General features: G+C 41.1%; 2 protein-coding genes across 2 annotated transcripts in view; both read right to left on the bottom strand.

Moving 5' to 3' along the window:
- The window catches only part of phospho2 (phosphatase, orphan 2), a 234,655-nt gene extending 212,188 nt beyond the window's left edge, over window positions 1-22,467 (bottom strand). The window contains exon 1 of the mRNA XM_079554772.1: window positions 22,457-22,467. The gene's annotated coding sequence lies outside the window, so the exon portion shown is untranslated. The remainder of the gene's footprint in view (window positions 1-22,456) is intronic.
- dhcr7 (7-dehydrocholesterol reductase) lies at window positions 14,275-20,436 on the bottom strand. Its single transcript, XM_079554725.1, has 8 exons — window positions 20,308-20,436; window positions 19,412-19,511; window positions 19,081-19,303; window positions 18,908-18,998; window positions 18,383-18,596; window positions 16,883-17,087; window positions 16,676-16,807; window positions 14,275-14,947 (listed from the first exon to the last, which is right to left on the bottom strand). The coding sequence occupies exons 2-8, from the start codon at window positions 19,507-19,509 to the stop codon at window positions 14,483-14,485; spliced, it is 1,428 nt and encodes a 475-aa protein (XP_079410851.1). The 5' UTR covers window positions 19,510-19,511; window positions 20,308-20,436; the 3' UTR covers window positions 14,275-14,482.
- Window positions 22,468-23,056: the final 589 nt, after the last annotated feature.

A 23,056-nucleotide genomic window follows, 5' to 3' on the forward strand; every position in this document is an offset into this window, starting at 1 on the left:
TATTTAATTATTCAAAATCTCACTTCCTGGGGCTGCAGAGGGGAACCTATGTTGTAAGTGGTATGGGAAACCGGATTACCTTGACATGGGATGTACATGAAAACTCTAATTAGAAAGAAACCTTTCATGCGTTAAAGCAATACTAAGTAACTTGTTTACCTTCAAGGAACAGGCCACCGTTTTTACACACTGAGATTTGTGCTTACCTGAGCTAAGACAAGTGAAAGAGCTTGGTCGCTGCTAACTTCACCCCGTTTGGAGCTATAAGAATATACTGGGAGAGGCCAAATGCTAACAGCTTCTTTGGTCTTTTTGCGTGGCTGAGGGCACACAGTTCTTCCATTCTGTGATATGTTCTTACCTGAGCTTAGACGAGTTCATACGTACCTTTCTGGTCCTTGTGCGTGCCCGTGGAAGAGCGCGGTAGCTTCCAACTTTACTCCCGTTTGGAGCTGTAGGAATATGCTGGGAGAGGCCAAATGCTTACAACATCTTTGGTCGTTGTGCAGGGCTGAGCGCATGCACAAAGACCAGACAGTTATGCATCAACTCGTCTAAGCTCAGGTAAGAACATATCTCAGTATGGAAAAACAGTGGCCTGTTCCTTGAATAAACCCTTTTCGTTGTCCCTCTGGGGGTAATACAAGTTTTGATGGGATGATTGGGGTTTTTTCATCTCCCCCGGTGTCTCTGGCCAGAAAACCACAATTGCAACTTGACTGCCACCGGACCGGAGCAACCAATACACACTAATAGAATCATGAAGAGAACAGGCTAACGGGAAAAGCTAAATGCGAGCTAGCGCAACTTTAAACAGTATTTACAGACAAGTTTGAGTGAAAAAAATATTTCCATTGTGTAACTGGATGTACAATATCCCTCTCTCCCGTCGCCTTTTCTGTCAGCGTAGTATTTACTGTCACGGACAATTTGCTACGACACCTGCAGTGGCGCTTATGGCCTCTAGGGGCGAGAGTTACTTGATACTGTTTTAATGTGTTAGAGATCACAAACCTCTTAAACATTATGGGACAATTCTCTGACGTTTTTGGCAAGTGGGAAGCAACATCCATAAAGCCACATTAGACACACGCAAAATAAAGGGGGAGGACATTAAATATCAAGTACACTTGTGTGCTAATACCCTTCAAGTTTGTGAGTTACGTTTGGTTTACATAACATAAAATACACAACATGGAGCCCATTTGACAACATGTCCTATGAGAATACCAAAAGTAGGCCATATCAAACACAAAAGAAGGAAATATAAGGAAGCGTGGCAGGGAGACTTTTCCTGGAGATCAGAGCTGGGTAAACACAAACACACGCACACACACAAAATCAAACTGCTGTATTCTTCAGTCTTCTCAGAGAGGAGGATTCTGGAAGGAAGTCGGATGTGAGGGGAGGAAACGTGGTGCAGCCGGTGACAATTCCTTTTCACAGGCTGCTGCTCTGAGGGTTGCAGATTCTGCTGCTCTGTAGACCGGTGAGTTCTGTGAAAAATCCACCCAGTTTAGCCCGTGTGTGTTTGACAGATGTATAAACCAATGCTAGAAATACCTGAAGAGATGCAGACGATTCAACATGTATGGTCTTATCTGTGTATGTCTACCTTACAAAATTCCACACAAACTCAACAATGCTCTGCACGCCATAGTGAATCATAGAGTTCTTTTAAACATCTCTTGCATGTTTAAATTTGATAAATGTATATTGATTCTTCCAGGGAAATCCCAAGGTAGTCCCAGTCTTCCTCTGTGCCTCCTATCGACAGGATGCGCCCAAAATACCTCCTTTGTTTGAGCTAGCATCCAAAACAAATCAGTGAACCACCTTCTTCTCGAAATGGAGGAGCAGCGGCTCTACTCCGACTACTTGTGACTGAGGTTCTCACTAATGATGCATGTGTTTTGTTCAATTTATTTAGATCAAAAGGTAAAATAACTAGCCTATGTTTTACACACTGAGACAAGTAATTTTAGAGAATATCAAAAAGAAAGAAAGTAGGTACATGGGTTATGTTTTATTACAGCCCCATTCTATTTTTACAAGCCGCTCTGCAACCATTAAATAAAAGCATTATAATATGATAGCACCTGGACCTCGGCTTTTATTCGGTCAAAAAAGGTGCTTGGAAGTTGCACACATTGTAAGGAGTTTTCAGAAAAAAACGTCTTTAACTTTAATCATTCCCAAATGAACGGGACCGGAAACATTCCACACTAAAGAGCAGTCTCTCGCCAGCATGGCATCATACTGCTTTGCTTATTTAATTGCACGCTTGTACAAATGATTCACTGCAGTTATGGACCACTTTTGCATTTTTTTGCCGGGTACACACTGTCAAAGCAGAAGACGTGTCCAGTACTGGGTCGTATCTATTGCAGTTAGCTGTTAATGGGGATAGGAAGTGAACGTTTGCACCGTCAGATGGTTGTAACACACCCGTCGATGACTGAATAGCCTTTAGTTGCTGAGGAGGCAGAAACGACCTAAGAGGCTATAGGACACTACTCCCAGGACTGCGACTTATCATTGAGGTGGTGGGTAGGAGTAGAGGTGACCCAATCATGAACGTGTACAAGTGCATGGGGCTGTCATAATTCATACAGCGCAATACGGGGGAGGCTTAGAGCAGTCAGTTTACATCGAAGTAGGATTACCACGACCACATGTCTGTAATTGGCGGTCATCATGTTAAGTGTTATGACAACTTGCCTTATATGCAACCCCGATACATCCTGTTCCATACTGTATTCTGTGTGCGTCAGGGCTTGCAATAATATCTTAAGTACTTGAAATGCAGTAACTCATCTGTTGGATTGGACCACACATGCCTTCATGCCACTTTTCACATGCATCACCTGTCAATGGTCACCACGTTCTTCTTTGAATCAAATACCTGGGACATTCCTGTCTGTTTGTATTTGATTCTCCAAAACTGTTTCCTTTGCATTTGACATAGGCTACCCTTTAATCACTAGCCTGACCAGCCAGACAAACTTCTTTGTGATCAAAAGAAAGCGGGTCTGGGCAGAATTGTGTTGGTCTTCATAGTCTTTGCACAGGCTGCTGGGCCCAATGTGAGGCTATGGGTCGGGGCTAGCTTAGCTGTGGAGCATTGTGCTTATGTGAGCTGAACAATTTCATGTAAACTTCAACAACAGACGACTCTTGAGATGTTTTGCCTTGGCCTGAGATGAACAAAGAAGTTGTAGTAATTTTGTCTTGATATAGCCTAGGCCTCCTTGCTTGATGCAATGTAAGGCAACTGCTAGCTCTTGCAGCTCATGCTAATTGTTTTGAAATCCTGGCAATTAAAGAAATGTTTTACATTAAGTGTTTTTGAAGAAAAATTGCCCAAACTCTTCTTCCAAGCCACTAGTGCGGCACCATGTTTGATTCTGTCACTCTGACTTCGTCACACCCTGTGATTGGCTACTAACCTTTAGTCCCGCTTCCGCTTAAAGCTGCTTCATGTAGCTTTGTGTCCAGACTACTCTGGCTGCCCAGCCTATTTAATCACTGAGGATTCAGGTCTACAATTCAGAATAAGACCAGTAGTTAATAGATTGATATTCTAATTCATTTTCTAGATTGCTCTGTCTCTTACACATCACAATGTTGGCCATTTGTCAATGTTCCGCTGGGAACACATCAACTGAGGACAAAGTTCACCCCATAGTATGCCATACCAGGTCCCGTGATGACACTGTACTCAGATATTATAGATATAACATGTCGCTTCACCTGTTTGTGGTCATAAAGCTACCCTTGAACTTTACGCATGTTTGGAATTGTCCGTCTGAATAAAGATGTGAATGGAACAAGTGAGCGGTGGAGGAGCCGGTGTGATACACAGACAGACGGTTCATGAGGAGGCCAGGGGAGTGCGTCAGGGTGTGGAGGGGAGGGTGCGGAGAGCCTGGCGTGGTTCTGCTGTCCCCACAGGCCTGTACAGTATTAGTCTCGGTGTCTCTGTATAAGTTGATTGCGCAGCGGGACTCTTCATAAAATGCAACATGTGTTCCCCCTTTATTTCTGGCACACGAGTGTCTCTGGCTCCGTATCAGCTGGAGCCCAACACGCAAAGGTCAAAGCTAATAATCTGAGAAAAAGCGGAGCTGGCCTCAGCATAAAGGCGGCTGGTATAAAGGAAATGGAAGAAGGTATTTAGAGAAGAGTAAGTGAAATATTTTTTGATAAAGTGAGGGTTAAAAGGCTTTTGTGGTATATTTATTTAGGCTTCTCTTTTGGCTATGAATTTGTTGTATCGATGCCCTAAGTCACTGTGCTTGTTTGGTATATTTGGTAATAAAGGCGTAATATATTCACTCTATGTCGTCAGAGGTCTGAAATATCCTAGTCGGAGATCCGAGATTTACCCGTTTAAAATAAATATGCAAGCACAAACATCACATTCTTCCACTTTTCTCCTTGTGGTAGAGAACAAACAACAGCCTAATGGCAAAGATAATGCCAATTAAGCTTTTGGCCCTTAGTAAAGTATACTGTTGTGCAAGCTATTCTAATTAATGATCAGCGTCATTCAATGCCAATGTGTATAACACCGGCATAATCTCAACTGAAATGATTACCTCACAGAATGTAAGGCACTTTGCAGTATCGAAATCTGACTGAATTGAGTTACTGTCCTCCCGAATGTTCTAAAAAGCCCGTGATTTTAATGGTGTGCGATTGTGGCGAGTGATTGAAGGTAATGGAAGAGTGATTGCCCATTGTGATTTATTAAAGGGAGGGCTATTAGTGTCTGTGCGAGGCGTTGCTACCGCTGCAATTATCATTAGATCCAGTTTGAACGACTCAGCTAATCGGTGAGGGGAAAAGTGCAAGGCCTCAACACATTCTTGTTCCGTGTTGAAATATGTATCGATCCCTAAGAACACAGTGTAAGCAGCATGCATACCGCCGCGCTCTACACAACTTTGGCTCATTTTATAGTGTGTTTTTGTCCAGTCAGTTTGTGTCTCATAGGATAAATGGAAGATTAAACACAGACATAAACAAACATTGCCATAATCTGTAATATATTTACATCTTTATAGTGGCAACTGAAGCATGTTTTCACTTTTCTTGGCAAGGCTTTTAATCTGTATTGTTCCGCACTCTCTCTCTCTCTCTCTTTTCAGGAGAGCTCTGACCCCGCATGTTTGATAGTGGAAGGAGCACCCATAGGATACAGGGGGGGGTTACCAGATCATGTAGATAAAATATACATATTTTTATTAGCATATAATCTAATATTTTATTGTAGCATGTGTGTGCTATTTTGCAGAGTGCCATTATTTGCACGTAATTTGATGAATTTTACTTTAGCCATTTGTTGTTGTTTTTTTCTTTGTTTTTTAAGAATTATGTAGACTAATGTGCCTATTTCTCAGGGTGTCACCAGGTCGGGGGGTCACGAACCCCTTTAACTGTTAAAATGGGGGTCATGGCTCCAAAAGGTTGAGAACCACTGCTGTAAGGCGACAGTTAAAGAAATGCGCACAACATAAGTGACGTCTTATTAAGATAAGATAAGATAAGATAAGATAAGATAAGATAAGATAAGATAAGATAAGATAAGATAAGATAAGATAAGATAAGATAAGATAAGATAAGATAAGATAAGATAAGATAAGATAAGATAAGATAAGATAAGATAAGATAATCCTTTTATTGATCTCACAATGGAGAAATTCACTTGTTACAGTCGGCATTCAAGAAGATCACTCAGAGTGTGCAAAAACAGACAGGAAAATGTGCAACCAGTTAAATAGTATAAAAACGAGGTATCTTATGTTCAATAAGTAAGCAAAAATCTTAGGGGGCAGAAATATAACAATAGGGGAATAATAATAAATAAAAATAGGATAAAAAAATTAGAACAGGTTATATAAGTAGAATATCAGGGTGTAAAGTTACAGTCCTAGTGCAGGATGTCAATAAGTGATGCTGGTACAGGGAATAAAATGCAGCTGATACATAGATTATTGCACGTGGTTTGCAAGGGGGGTTATTGCACATGTTACTTTACAGTCTTATTGTACAGTCAGACAGCAGTGGGGATGAAGGCTTTGTTCTCATTGTTCAAATTTCAAGGAATTAAAAGTACTTTTCATCTGTAGACATAAGGTATACAAATTGTTTATGGATATATTACTGGTAATACTAAAATGGGCACATTTCTCACATTTGTAATTTGATGTATTTTTTATTTAAAACAGCATATGTTCGTAAAATTAGGCCACATATCAAAACTGGCACTCAAAGCGCTTTACATCAAGGAACCAGTCACCCATTTACACACCAGTGTACGCAGACACTGGAGGCAAGTTGGGTGAAGTGTCTTGCCAAAGGATACAATATCAATGTGCACCTACGGGATTCAAACCACCTCTTATCACAAGACGACCGGCTCTACTCTCTGCAACACCATCGCCCCCAAACACAAAACATCATTAAACCATTGTCCATGTAGAAATAAAGGACTTTTAATTTTTCTAAAACAGAGTGCCTCGGAATCTTTCTTGCCACACACCTATTTATTTTTGTATGGTACGTGTTTTATGCTATTTCATAATAAGTTTTGCACTTTAAGATATTATAAATGCTAATTATATTTTACAGAAGTTTCCCAAGTTGTTGGTTGAGAGATTTTGGGGGTCGTGGCCTGAAAAGTTTGGATCCCTTGCCCTAAAAGATTTAAAAAAGGCACAGTTTTAGCATTATATCTTTTGGTGTGTCAAGAACAAAATATTGCACCACCATCAACCCAGAGCCGGCCTTTCATGTTGTGCTTGTATTTGGTTTGTATCATTGGTGAAGTCCCATGACATATAATGATGTCTGAAGTTGGCCTGCACTGACAAGCACACTTTGACCTCCAAAACTTTACTGCCAACTCATCCCCCCCACCCAAGGGATCGTCCTTCAATCAACACGATCCAACTTATTCTCACCACATTAAAAGCCTATTAGCCTATCTTCGTCTCCACTCCCTTCCAATTCCGCTCACGTTACTTATCAACCTGCCAGGGAAGTTTGTGGTACTTAGCTCTGGTCCCCTGCCCAGTTTGGCACTTTCCCCTTTCCTGGAACCCACTTGCCGGCAAATGTCCCGTTGCCTTGCCCAGTTTCTTTCTAAAGGCAACTCGCTATCGCCGGGCAACCCACATTCACCCACCCACCAGTGCACCGAAAGTCCCTCTGTCTCCCGAGCAACCAAACAAGTCAAACAGTTCACCCTCCCATCGGGAAGCGACCCACCTGCCACTTGTGCATGCTTGTCAATGACCCCAGATGCTTTCTCGAGTACCTTGTATGTTTACGTGCGATGGAGTGGAACCTTTAGATCAATATCGTCTGTTTTGCTTGTTTTTTTTGGACAAACTCGCGGGCAATGTAATATTGAAGCAGATCGCCTGTCGTCAAGCTCAATTTGGCTCAGAGAGGGATTCAAGCTGTTCCCGAGTGAAGTTTGACCATCAATGCAACTCAGCCTCGGTAATCCGAATCTTTTTCCGTTAACATGTGAAAAAAAATATCGTCCAATTTACAATGTGCTTTCTGTGGTCAGTGGAGCGTGAAGAGAAGAGTTGGCTCACAGGCCTTGTTAATATAAGGTGTATAGTTATCTCCACTTTCCAATCGTTTTTTTTTTTTTACCACATCAACTATGGATTTGCGGCTGGGGCAGAGAAGCCGTTATAATCCCCCTAATTCTCAGCTCCTAATCCTTTTTTAATTCAAGTCTCAGAGCGATTTACGAGAAGTCAAGCCTAAAAATGGGCTGTTGGATTCTGTCAGATTATTTTTCTTCCCAATTTAAGGCCTGTGTCATTCTGTCTGGAGAGAGCACAAAAGGAGAAGATGTTTCAGTACACGTCTTGGTCTGTCCATTGTAAGGGATTTTTACGGTGAAAGGGTATTAATGATTGTTCTTTCATCACTCAGACTTAACACAAGTAGCAACAATAAACAAATGCTGAAAAACAATTGCTTTTGATTAGGCTAATTTGGCAGACAGACTGTGCCTCCAGCATCATAGACCATGCACCACCAAACACACTCACAAAGACCATGCCTTTGTGTGAGGAGACTGCCTCACAGGCAGGGATTAAAATGTCACCTTTTTACCATATGGTCTGATATGGGCTGATGGGAATCCTGGCCTGAGATCACTTTTGATAATACAAACATTGCAGCTATTGTTAGGAAAGCATTTAGAAAGCCTCTTACAATCCAACATTACGTTGCATGCATATACTATGAGCCAGAGAGAAGAAATAAATAAACTGGCGAGAATTATAGTTTCCCTTTCAGTTTGAATGTGGCCCCTCTGCTTCTCCAGTCGGTCACTATCATAGGGGTCTACAAAGATTTAAAACATGGTTGAGCAGCACAGCGGTGCAGCGGTTAGCGTTTAGCCTCACAGCAAGTAGGTCTCAGGTTTGATTCCCAGGCCGGGCGGAGCCTTTCTGTCTGGAGTTGCATGTTTTGACTTGGGGCCTGGACTCCTCTGAAAAAGAGATTCTTATACGAGCGATCGCAATGTCGTCACATCCGTTGGCCGTGGTAGGCATTTTACGTTTTCATATTTGATAAAAATGTATTAAAATCCTATGATCGGCAAAAACATTGTGCATAAAAAGGGCATTGCTTCTCTTGCGCTGTAACAGATCTATCATTTTATAAATGATGCATCAGCTGTTGCCTACCATTCACCAAAACATCTGGCGAAAATTACGGAGGTAAACAATAACAGCGATCAATCGTATCTAAGTAAGACTTTGCTGGTCAAAGTTCATTAATTTTTTTTATTTCAGCATCTGAGTTCCACAAGGTTCTGAGCTGTAAATACATTCATTTACTATCATCTACTATAAAGCAATGGTCCATAAGTTTCAATGTTTCACAAATTTAATAGATTGTGCATAATCTTGACCTGAAATACCTGCATGTAATATTAAACAATTAAAGTGCTTGGTTGGTGATCTCAGAACTAATCCCCGGTGACATCTCTTTCACTAACTGGACGAGCTTTGCTGTGAACCGGCCTGTTTGCTAACTAGGACTGGTGTTTAGGTCCAATCAGGAGGGAAGAGGGTCGGACTTGAAACTCACTTTTGAAAATATGTCTCTCTCTCCTCATTTTGCAACCTTACATCTTACTTGTGAGGAAATCTCCCACCAATTCATGCCGCACTCGTGCGACCCGTGCCTTACTGGTTCCATCATAAGACACCTAAACTCTCCCACTGTTGAAGTGGGCGAAAACACGGCACACTTGTTAAAGATGACTCACAGTCACCAGGCAAGACTTGCAAATTGTAGTTCAATCTAACAAGAGTTTTCAGAGATGTGTCCATTTGTTGGGCATGACCATGCAGAGAGATGTAGAAATAATTACATCAAAAGTCATCACCAACATGTCAGTGTCAGTGTTTATATCTTAGGTGTATTATATATTTTATACAACTTCTCATCCAATCACATATAGGGTTTTTAACGTCTTCACTCCATGTGTTTGATGATGCATTTTTTTCCTTTGTGTTTGCAAATCTAATCCTGCAAATATCCATCACATGTTTATGTTCACGTCCTTGCAGCCGGTGTTCTCTGTTAAACCAATGAGGAGGCCTTTGTTTAGTCTGGATGGTCAGTCTGCTGGGCTCATCAGTCCATTAGCAAGCTTTGACAGGCCTGGTTGGAGGTCAGAGGTCAGGGCGGAGCAGGAAGAAGCAGAGGAGAGGAGGCGTACATCTGGAGATCGACAGGTCAATGGAAGAGGTTATCAGGCTTCGTGCTGGGGATTCTTCACCTGACATTATATCAATAACACTAACTATCGGTCAGGATAATGGATTGGAGCATGAGGCCGTTCAGGCTCTTCAGCTCGATGTTTTAGTTGCATAAACAATGACAGAGACAATGATTAAAAGGTAGGGTTTGTAGGATTATTTTGTAAATACTTGTTTTTCCTCAGATGTGAGGTAAACATGCTCAGATCAAATAAGGATTTTAATGGTTACAACTATAACTAAATCCGAAAGCAGAATGAGTCTCATACTTTGAGTTGGCTATAACCAGTTTACAATAAACCTAGCCTCTCCCAATACCAATAATATAACCTATAATAAACCTATATATAATACCAAAATACAGGCCCATAGTTAAAGCTCTGAGTTTGAGGTATGGTACAGTATGTCCATGCAGCTTAAGGCAGCCCAGGTTGGGTTGGGACTGTAGCAGCATATTGTGCACTCACTACTTTTAAGTGAAGTTTTTTTTTCTGTCTGTCTGAGCTAATCTGCCATGATTTTTTGATGAGGAAAGAAATAACTGAAAAGTCATAGGCAGACACATCAAGTAGACGTATCCCTGTTCCCCATGGCCATTTGACAACCAACTCCTGCTGATTCGGCACATTCTTCTCTAACTACGGGGATTTTTGTTCTGTTAAAAATGATTAATGAGAACACAACTTTATTACTCAAAAATACCAGAGTGATATCAAACTGCCTCCAACCTTTTCATTTAAATGTGCCGTGTTCAGCTTAGATAAATGCATAAAGGGCTGTCACAAGAAAACTTAAGCAGCATGAGCTAGGCTAGGCTATATAATTTTCTCAGCATATATCAAAATCCCCCTCGGTTTCAAATGAAATTTCTCTATTACAACACGAAGAGCAATCTTGTCAGGAACGTAATGAAATGAAGACACTCACACAGTCACCGAACCCATCAAACTTATACAAGAACTGCATCACATTTCAAAAGTTTCAATTTCCCTTGAGCCGCCACCATCGCACGCCGCCTGCCTATACTCGCCCTGTCGCTCCACAATGTGATTATTAGCCCCTCCGCGGCCTGGAGTGCTCTGCTGTATTTATGATACATGTGAATCGGCAGCGCCCACAGTTTGCTGACAAATCATGTACTTTCCTGCCTCAGAGGTGCCGGTTTCTGTCTCTCTCATAACTTTCAACCACAACTTTTTCTTGCCCCCCCTGAAAAAAAAGAAAAATGAAAAAAACTTGTAATAAAACTAATTTGGCCTCAAGGGAAATCACCACAACTTTTACAGAGAAGTGGCACCAACTCCATACCATTGTGTTTCTGGCATTCATTCCAGTCCTATACTCATTAGGACGCTTTAGGACTTCCCCTCATTTTGATCCTCGTCTGGCCTTTTAATGCAAATGAATGCGTATGGGGGCAAAAAGGGCAATGGTCTGAAACCTTTTGGTACGTTTGCATTTGTATTTAAAATTTTATAGCTTAAATTAAAGCAGTACTAAGTAACTCTTGCCCCTAGAGGCCATAAGCGCAACTGCAGGTGTCGCCGCAAATTGCAATTTTTATACTTGTTAATTGTCTGTGAGAGTAAATATTACGCTGACAGAAATGGTGAAGGGATAGAGGAATATTGTACATCCGATCACACAATGGAAATCATTTTTTTCACTCAAACTTGGCTGTAAATACTGTTTAAAGTGGCGCTAGCCCGCAGTTAGCTTTGCCCGTTAGCATGTTAGCTTCTTCTTCGTGATTCTATTAGTGTGTATTGGTGGCTCCGGTCCGGTGGGAGTCAAGTTGCAAGTGTGGTGTTCTGGCCAGAGACAACAAGGGAGATGAAAGACCCCCCCAATCATCTCATCAACACTTGTATTACCCCTGGAGGGACTACGAAAATAATTTATTAAGGTAAACAAGTCACTTAGTATTGCTTTAAAGGGGGGGTATTATGCAAAATCGATTTTTTTCAAGCTTTCCATCATGATATTATGTCATTCCCTCATTAAAAACATGCCTGAAGTGTTGCCTTGGCACATTCATGTATTTTTGAGTAATCTGTAAAAACTGTGATGGCAGCCATTTTAGGGATAAGTTTGCCTGAGTCCTCCTAGGAACGCCTCCACCTCCTGGAGACGCCTTCGAGCTTTCGTCACCAGCCAAGTAACCAACCACTGCTCCTCAGCAGAACCCCCTCCCCACTGATGCCACAGACAGTGTGTGGAGGGGGCGTGTCGGAAAGGGTCAGAGGTTCTTAAAGACAGAGGCCGATTTCAAGACATTCACTACAGCCATTTTGAGAGAGCAATTTTATACAAGGCAGTTATTCTAATTTACTGCATTTACAGACCAACAGAAGGTTTGGTCATCATTGTAGTGTGCTATAGACTGCTATGTGATTGAAAAAAGCATAATACCCCCTCTTTAAGAGATACATCGATGTTAAATTTTTATAGTGACTGAGAGTAAAATAAATGGCAAAACATACTTTGTAGTGAAGGCAATATGAGATTGGAATTAGGAGGATGCCACCTCATGACATCAGCAGGTGAGAAAGAACATTTTAACCTCTTAACCCTCGCCTTAACCAAGTGCATTTTCTCCAGCTTTACCCAAATCTAAAAGCTCACAGCCTATAGGCCAGTGTAATGTCTCATTTGAAAGCCAAGACCTCTACAAATCTCTTTTTCATTGCTTTTTTGTCACTTTGTTGCCACTTCTCTGTTACTCTTTGGTGGCTTTTTGTTGTTGTTGCTTTTTCAATCACTTTTCTATCGCTCTTTTGTCACATTTTTGTCACTTTTTGTTGCGTTTCCATCCTCGTTTTCGTCTAATTTTTGTCGCTAATAAGTCGCTAGTTTTTTTTTCAAGAAGCTTTTAGATTTGGGTAAAGCCAAAGAAAATGTGCTCGGTTCAGGTGAGGGTTAAGAGGTTCAGCTAGGCTATAGAGAAAACAACCAAGTGAAGAGGATTGCTCAAACATGCATAAACAAAGCACACACAGGCATATGCTCTACATTTACAGAGTTTATTCAGGCACAATGGAGAGTGTAACACCATCAAGCGGGGAAAAATTCAGTTACAATAAAACTCAGCGTTGAAGACAAAGATCTACTGTTTTGCCAATGCACCTGATAACTCCGGGCAAACTGGAGCCCTTTTTCACCATCAACTATAATTGGAGAATCAATGAGGCGCGGAGAAAGATGTTAAGTGGCCGCGTGCACATTGAGCAATGAAATGAGTCTGAAACGTATCCCGTCAGCGTTGAACAAAAGTGGGATTGATTAGAGATCCATTGTGATTACAGGAGTAAGTTATATCATTAGTGTAATAGGTGAGGTTCAGCGGCAGGTCTGTGCTTACTTTGCACTGTAGTGGCAGTTTGGAGCCCGGCGTTACGTCATCGGTAACAAAAATCAATGAAACACGTTTGTGCAGAATAGAGCTATTTGTCATTATATCAGGAAACTGCTCAAATTAAGGCTTTTCTGTACCCATTAAAATGGCAACAGAACTGAGATCGATTTGTCAAAAGCAAGCTGCAAATGTATTAGCTGGTATCTAGTGCCCTCTAGTGGTCACACAGCGGTTGTATCGTTGAAAAATCCTATTCAAATATGACAATTAAATACATGTGTTTCACGTTATTTGCTGTTTTTATGTTGATGTTTTATTGATTTTATCTACTTTCTTGTAATTGTATGCAACTGTGAAGCACTTTGAATTGCCTTGCCTATGATTTGTGCTCTAGTCTACAGAGCCGGTGCTGGTCCTTCTGGGGCCCTAAGCAAAAATCCACATGGGGCCCTACGCATCCCATGGTTATTCAACGAAGAGCGAACCCATTTACGGTCAAAAACAGTTCCACTGTGCAGTACTGCAGGGCGGAAGGGGAACATAATGACTTCAATGCAGGCCTTGCTCCTCAGTGTGAGAACCACCAATCCCTAATTACTTAAAGGACCAAATGTGGCTGCTTTGATAACTGAGCAAGTTCTATTTGTATACAATCCACTTCAAAGATCAAAACAGACAAATGCCATTGGTTTATGGTTATTACGCATTTATTGGCAGTAGAAAGGCAGGGTTAGAAAAATACATGTTTACTTACAAATGCAATTGAGTTAAGGCAGTGGTCAACAAGAACTACAACAACTATTTGAAAGAGAGACATTTTTTGAGTTGCCTTTGCAGTTGTGTCAGCAAGCTCGTTCTTTGTATATTATTAATGTATCTATAATCTATTGCACAATGTCTAATTGTACAATTCATAGTCGATTCTGGTGTTGGATGGCAGGCTTTTTTGCAGTGGTTTCAATTGGACCAACTTATGTATGCAGAGAAAAAAAGGCGGTGGAATGCAACAAGCACTGGTTCTCAATTGGTGTGTCATTGGTACTCCCCATTATACAAGGTTAAAAGCATGGGACCTGTGTGTAGTACATCAAAACAACTTTGCACTTATCTTTTTCAACAGACTAATGTAGTGTTTTTCTACTTGTTCAGTAAATAAATATTGAAAGACATGTTTTATGACTGGGTGTATGACTCATGGACAATGATTTGAGAACCTATCAATAGTGTCTATAGTGTATCTGAAAAGACTTCACAGGCATTGGTTATAGCAAATTGCTGGTATTGTAGTGTTTATCCAAATTCCGTTTCATTTCTGATCCTAAAACACTCCCGGGATGAGTCGGTATGGCACAGCATCCGTGTACTTCTTCCAGTCTTTGCCATATTTGCTGCTGCAGCGATGCTCATCCCTCACACAGCGGTGCACGAGCAGGATGGTCATGTAAACAATGTAGAAGTACGGGAGCATGTGACCGAATCCGCAGGCGGCGCAGTAGGCCAGCGAGCCCATCAGGTCCCCAGTGTAGTTAAAATGCCTCGCCACGCCCCAGAAGCCGGTGGTGAGCAGCTTGCTTTTGTGGGTGTCGCCGTCGGACGAGCGGTAGGAGCACTCGATGTAGGTGGGCTTGCGGCCCCAGATCGTGCAGGTCCCCTCGGTGCGTCGGAACAGGTCTTTTTGATGGTTGGTGGAGCGGAAGATGTAATAACCAGCCAGGCCGAAGAGCAGGACGGCAAAGGCATGGGTGTCAGAGAGTTGGACAGGGTGGTAGACCAGATACAAGCCCTGGAAAACAGAAGGGAGTTATAGGGAAGTAACAATATCCAAATGGTATACTGGTCATAAGGGCAACACCATGTAGTGGGGAGGCATTTACACAATTATTACACCCACATCTATAGATAGACAAACAATTTTAACCTCTTAACCCCCACATGAACCAGGCAGATTTTCTCCAGTGTGGCTTTACCCGGATCTAAAAAGCATCTTGAAAAAAGCTTCTAACGAGTGACGAAAACGAGGATGAAAATGCAACAAAAAAAGAGCGACAGAAAAGTGCTATCTAACAATTACACAATAAAAAAAGCGACAAAAACACGAGTGAAGAGTGATGAAAACACAACAACAAAAAAAGCCACAAAAATGATGAAAACAAGACAAAAAAAAGTGTCAAAAAAGCAATGAAAAAGCAACAAAAACATGCTAAAAACATGACACAAAAATAATTAAATAAAACAAATGGACAAAAAAGCTTCAAAAATGGGATAAAAATGCGGCAGCTGGTCTTAGCTTTCAAATGAGCCGATACACTGGCCAAGAAGCTTTTTGATTTAGTAAAGCCGAACTGGAGAAAATGTGCTCAGTTCAGGCGGGGATTAAGAGTTGAACCAACAAAAACAAAAACTCTTGGTTGACATTTGATATTTTATACCACAATATTGTCAATAAAGTGACATTCATATTACTGAATTTTAAGGCGAGAAACTGCAGGTGAACAGGGAACATTTGTAATTTAGAGATTTAGAGACTTTTGCTGTAGATTACTGGCATAAATATGAGGTCATTTTGTAATTTTATGTTTTCATATAAACTTAAAAAGGCCTTTTACAACTAAAAATGGCCCATATTATATATATTCGGCAACCAAATCTGTAAAATGGATTGAGCCAGGTTAAAATTTGTGGTTGGATTTTGTTGACATATTAGCTACAAAGACTTTTTCAGAGGAGATATCTTGTTTACTTTTAAAGAGACTACAGGGAGTTTAAAAATGTTAAAATGATGTATTTTCCTGCTCCTGCATGTTCCAGCCATGTCCTGTGGTGTAGAATGAGCCCAGACCTATTCAGCACAACTGCCTCTAAAACCTGCACCGTAACTCATAAAGTTGCTACTTTGGGTCGTATTGCATAAGCTTATAATAGAAGGTGCATTTACACGTATGACCTGAGGTGGCAGTAGTGAGTATAAAATGGCCAACCTGCATCTAGCCCATATTAAATATTGTTCAGTCCAAGGCTGACTCTCTAGTCTCTACAAGAAACCTGTATGCCTGTATGTATGATTTTAAATATGGCTGCCTTGTACACAAAGTATTGCATGGACTTGCTCCGCCTCCATTGCAGGATTTCATAAAAAAACAAAGTCTGTTAGTGGGATGGGCACCGGGGCATCAGCTCAAAGAGACTGTGAGGTTCCATACAGGCAAACCTCCTCTGGACAGACTGTGCTCTCTGTAAAAGGCACCAAGTACTGGAATAGTATCCCTTTGTCATTGCATTTATAGTGATTTATTGTCACATTTTGTAAATTGTAAAATGTGCATGTGTTGCCTGCCTAGGGACTACAGATGGAAACTAGCATCCCTGCTATAATCTGGCATATTTACAGTGCTCATGTGCAACTGTTCATTAATATGCATTGTCCCTATCAAAGAAATAAATAAATAAAAAATAAATAAATTTGGTTGGATGTTATGTTTTTAATTCAAATGCATCGTGTCCCACAATTTACCTGCAGCGTGTAGAGATACGGCAGCCAGACACAGTCTCCCCAGCCCAGGTACCATCCAAAGTGATCATGGCAGATATCAATGGTCTTCAAGTACCAAGCCTCGTTCCAGAAGAAATCCAACACATAAATAGCCTACAGACAAACACGAGTGAGAAAGAGGTGTTATTTGTTATTACTTGATAGAAGCGGCTCTTATTCATGCCTTACCTGCAACACATTGACCAGGATCATGGAGTTGGTGACATGTCCGTACAGCTCCTGCTGCTTGGCCATGTAAGACAGGTTAATGAGAGTCCAGGCGATGATGCCCGGCCGGCCGTTGAAGAAGAGCTTGAAGTCGAACCACTTCCCAACGCGTGGGTTAAACTCAATGCCCATCATGTAGTTGTAGAAAACGTTCCCAGAAAACTTACTGTAAACACATAAATGGAAGGAAAACTCATTGAAGACAGCTTGGATTTTTCTTTTTCTTTTTTTTTTCTTTTTTTTCTTTACAAAACTAAGTTAATCCAAAGCAAAAATACAAAATACTAACATTTAAACTTGCCAGATTATTTGTCAACTTTGTGCTTCCCAACAAGAGGTATGGGGAAACCTAGTGGTACGCAAACACTCTACAAGGGGGTACTTGAAAAAAGGTGAAACCGAATAGCATTTATACATATTATTTTCAGAGGAAATCTATGACGTTTGCCGTTAAACAGGGGTAGGCAACGTCAGGCCCGAAGGCCAAATCCGTCCCTTCGGCACAGTGGCCCTTATGAGGATTTTGACAAACATTATTACACAAATCAGAGAGTACTTTTAACATGATTAGACTTAAATGGGAGAAAAAAGGTATAAATACTGTCAATACACCAAATGAAGTCATATATGATGTACAACACTGGCATTTGAAAGAAGTGCACTGGACAAACAATAGTTGTTTTAAGGAAGAAATAAACTTGAATTAAGAGATTAAATCTAAGGTTTGAGTAGATTTGGTCTGGTCAGATAATGTGTCATTTCAGGTGAAACAATTATTTGTCTGATTTCAAGTGGGTTTTATTCTTGTTCCATTGGCGCTAGCATTTATATCTAGGATTAGTTCAAACCAACTCAAATTCAACATGGAAGAACTTTAATCAAGCAATCAAGCAATTTTAAGTCATTTAAATCATTTATTTTTCCAGTGTTGTGCTTTACTTTGGGCTAATACTCAGCGGCTTCGGCCCTCGGTCTATTTACAATAAAGAAAATCGGCCCTCTGCCAACAAAACTTGCCTTCCCCTGCCGTAAAAGTATGAGTTTTAGAGTATTTTATGAGTATACAATATTAATGCAACATGTATTTTTATCAAAAGAGACTGAGCTGAGCACATTACTCAGTAGAGCACTTGGAGCATAAATGAAAGACTCAAAGGGTTCACAAAGCAAATAAGGTTGATAGGCAACAAGTGCAGAAAAAAGAACTAATAAAATGCATCTTTTGGGGGGAGCTAATGTAAAAGGCTTCAAAGTACATTCAAAGTATATCTCAGCGCTACTTCTTGTTAATAAGTTACCATTAGTGTTACAATGGTAGTTTTATCAATTCAAATATTTACCTTTCCTTCTTGGCCAGCTCTACTGAATACTTAGACATTCTGCTAAAAAATATCCTGGCTTTTGATACAGTATTTTAGCTAAAACCATTACTGCCATCATAACATTTTGATAGGCACTTACCAGTCCTCTGCATTAGTAGGGAACAGGTAAGCCTTTACGAATGCGAAGGTGGACACAGCGTAGCCCAGTATGTTGGTGCACCACATCAGGGGGATCCAGTTGTCGATGATAATGGTGGGGGAGAACCAGTGGAAGTATTGGGCATTGGCAACCCACAGGGCATGCGTGATGAGCCAGCACTGCAGACCGTTGATCTCATACTTGTTTATCAAACCTAGCATTGACAAACACAAATCAGATTATTTTATATACAATATTTCTTTCATGTTCTTCTCACTTTAATTATTTGTTTTCTTATACTGTGGCATACTTTGTTGCCTCACTCGCATAAAGTTTTTTCCATTGGTATTGGCAGAGGGGAACAACTAGTATTCTGACTCAACTCTGTAAATGAGTTGATCATAGTGCCCACAAACCACACCATGCATTTCCATTTCCACAGATGAGCAACACCTCACTTTGTCTTTCCTCCATGTGGTGGAGGCAATACACTCCACTCCACTACTCCAATGATTGATCTTATACCTGCGGGTGTCCGTGCTCCGTCCTGGACTCCGCCAACATACCCGGGGACTATCTTGTGCAGAAGATCCGGAATGCACATGTACAGGAACACCTATGCGACAAAATCACAGCCACTTATCATGACATACCCACTATAAGGTGCATTGTATCAACTCGCATCAACTCTGTCATACCTGGAAAGACACCCAGACGGCGTATATTTTGGCTGCAGACCAGGTGAAGGAGGGCGAGCGCTCAAAGATGGAGCCCAGTGTCGCCTCTCCACTAACCAGGTCCAGGATGGGCTCGGTCACAGAGCACTGGTACTGGTCGCACGCCATCACAAAGTAGAACACGATGAAGGGGGCAAAGCAGAGCAAGCCGATCACGCCTATTAAGGAGAACCAGTCCACTTCCCTAATGCATACAAAAGTATTAAAACAGTGCAGTGCCTTCCACAATAGAAACACGTCTGTACTTTTGATGTAGAATTTCTGCATATTTATCCCACAATCATGAACTGACCATGCTCGCCCCCACTGCCCTGGCTCCTCAGCCTTCTCTGAGGATTTTCCATTGGTGGTGGCTTGCGTGCGTCTCTTCGTGGCCTCTGTGCCGGTCATCTCTGGAAATTAAAAGGCCCGCAATGACAGATTAAAATCAATTATACGACAGGACATTGCACTTTGAACAGCAATATGCCACACGAGCAAGAACTAAAGTCAGCAACACAAATGGTTTCTTGTTTAAAAACGCATGGTTAGAAAAACATAAATACAAAATGTAGGTGAAAGGGGAGTGAATGAAATGAAGGTTAGAGGGGGAAAAGTGCATGGCCTTGAAACTGTAACAGTGGCTTGGGCAAATGTGATTGTTGTTGGAATCATTTTGTGGAATACAATCTCTGAAGTTAAAACAATGCCATTGTTTCATGTTAAACCAATCTTTTTGAACATTATGGCTACTTATAACATGTTTAGAATGCAAGAAGGTAACGGCAATCGATGCATTACACTACAACTTGTTTTAGACTATAGTGGAGCCGCCACAATCTCTATGGAACTAACGAACGTGCGCGTTTCAGTCGTGTCTTAACATGTTGAAACAGCTAGTCAGTTCAAAAGAGGTTACTTAGGGAAAGCGCTAAGTAACCTCTTTTGAACTAACTGTTTGATGTACCAGCTTGATGACTAAAAGAAAAGCAGAGCGTGGTAAGACAACCACAACTGCATGACGGAAATAAAACAAGTGCGTAAAGCGTGCGTAATAGATCGCTACTATTTAGCCAGATCCAGATGTCGCACGAGCAAGGTAAATACATTCACATTTAGCATCCAAGCAGTTTTTAACCCCCCCAAAATGTCTACACTGCATCCTCAAAAATGATGCGCAATAGACGGGCCGTGTCCTCCTGTACTCACCCGCTCGTGGATGTAACCCAAGACGCAAAGAAACGGTTTCCTTTTGGCCTCCCCTCTTTGGGCCAGGTGGAGCAGCAGAGATCACGTAACACCGCTAGATGTGTTATGAGGTGGCCATGCCCATAGCGCGACGACGAGCGAGGTGCTGGCCAATGGGATTCACCAAAAGGCGGGCGCGCTACTTGGCCCCGAGCTGCGATTGGAGGACGGAACCTGGAGCGATTTGGCTTTTGACTAATGAATGGCGGATTGCACAAGGTAAACAGAAGTGACAGCGTTATGAAATAAATGACTATAATTATTGATTGTTTCAATTTTTAGGTTGTTGAATTACTGCATCCTTATTTCATTTATCCCCAATTAATTTGCGTTGCAGACTAAAACGCAAAAGAGGAGAAAAAGATAGTTTTCCGAGAACAAGCTTGTATTACGCGTTTATTATGTAGGCCTATAATGCTGGAATAAAGTTCAACAAGGCGAATAATTACAGGCCTGTACCCGATTTTTTTTATATTGCCTTATATTATACTATTATACTATACTATTACTATATTATACTATTCAAAGAGGGAGCAAGAGAAGTTTAAACAGCTGTGATCCAAACTCATTATTAACTTTAATGAAACATTACTGCCACTTTAATGTAGACAAGAACTAACCTGCTAGTTTACAAACGACAAAAAAGATTTATATGCACTTTAATTTTGAACAATGTCTGCTTTGTTCTAAATGCTCAACGAGGACAACACAAATTCAGCTTTCTTTCATTTCTATGTCTGTCTCTTTTGCCCTTTGTAATCATTTCGTTGTCACTGATCCACTTTCAGTATAATTAAGTGACACATTTGCAACAATGCAAACTATTTAAAACATCTTCTTTCTGCATTTCACTTTTTAAACACAAGAGGGAGCCATTTCTTTTGTCTTCACACAGTGTTGAAATTTGTGTCCTTTAAATTATGCAAAGGTTCTTCTTCTTTTCTGAAAACCATTACACATGTTGACCTTAAACAGCTTTACTTAAGGTCACCAGCGAGCTTTTAAAACCCAGTTTGTCTGAGAATACACCTGTAGAGTGGGTGAGAGGGAATGTTCTGTAGCTACCAGACCACAACATGCGGAATAATACATTTCATTAAAAAAAAGTAAAAATAGTTATTGGAAGTGGGCATGCAGTAATTTACTGATTCATTGAATGTATTGGAATACTTTCATGGGAAATTCACTTTTAAAATGATTGTCTTATTGCTATTAGGGCTGAAAGATAGATCGTTATAAGATAAGATAAGATAAGATGGTACTTTATTGATCTCACAGATGGAGAAATTGCATTCGATGAGAGAGCATCCGGCAGCAGCACCATTCAGTGCGCACCAGTCTTTTCTTTTTTTCTTCAGTGAAAGATCGTTGTGTCGCGGCCGCCATCTTCACTGTTTTGGTCACAGGAGGAGCACTGGTTGATGGGAAATCCGTAGACGATGACCACGGCGGTGGAGCTCTTGCGCTTGGCCATGATGTTCTTGGCCACACAGGTGTAGTTGGCCGTGTGGGACAGACGCGCCTGCTTGATGATCAGGTTGTGTCCACGGTGATGTAGAAGTTCCTGTCCTCGGCCGGGTCGATGATCTCATTGTCCTTCAGCCACTCCACCCGCATGACCTTGGAGGATGGAGAAACTGTAGCTGCCCTCTGTCTCCTCTGATCATCTGAAACGGTGCACCGCCTCATGGGCCTGTCCCCGTCTCAGAGCGTGGTGTCCTGCATTGGTCAGCTCCACCTCGTCCTTCCTCTTCCTCCGTGTCGTTATCGTGTCGCTATCAAGATATGAACATTCAAGATATTAATATTGAGAAAGCAACAACATATCATTATCATATTGATATCGAGATATGAACATTCAACACATTAAAATTGAAAAAGCAAGATATGCACGATATAGATTTTCATCAATAAAACCGCACTCTTTTGTATTATGTTTTCATTTTTATGAAAAATGCTTGGCTTTCACCTAACCCATAGGTATATCACATCGTATTGATGTCGAGATATCTGGCATGAATATCGAGATATGAAATTTTGTCCATATCGTTCAGCCCTAATTGCTATAATGAAAAATATCCCACAGATCTAGACATTTCATTTGATGTACCAATGTGTACATGCGTGTTAGTCCCTCATCAACCTAAAGCATGTACAATAGGTTACTCCTCCATTCACGTTTGCCCACTGCTCTTTACAGGTTCCTCCTGTTGCCCCACACTTTAGAAAATAACCTAATTGACACTTTTCTTTTTGCCAACCATCCTCTACTTTATTTTTTTGTTTTTCATCAGAAATCTTCCCATGCCTCTTCATTCTATACGGCCTGATTTGACTCTGGTCCTCTGATGTGACACCTCTTTGATACACCATCCAGACAGTGTTATACATGCGGGCCATGCTGCAGACAATCCCTCATTTAAATCCGCACAAGGAGATCTGATTTGTTTGGTCGCATGCAACAAAATGAGCACAAAGAAGAGTCAATAGTAGATCGCTTTTCCCAAACTTTGCTTTCTTCAGATTTACGAACTAGAGCAAGAAAATGCCGGGATGAGAATCATACAGTATTTGTGTGATAAATATAGAAAGAGGCATAAGGGGGGCAGGTTGGCTGACAAATCCTAGCCTAATAATGTCCCGTGGGATGTCACACATTGCATGCATAACAAAATCTGGGCAGAGTTTATGAATCCGTGCAAACTGCAGA

This window comes from Gobius niger, assembly GCF_951799975.1.
Source record: "Gobius niger genome assembly, chromosome: 4".
NCBI classification, from domain to species: Eukaryota; Metazoa; Chordata; class Actinopteri; order Gobiiformes; family Gobiidae; genus Gobius; species Gobius niger.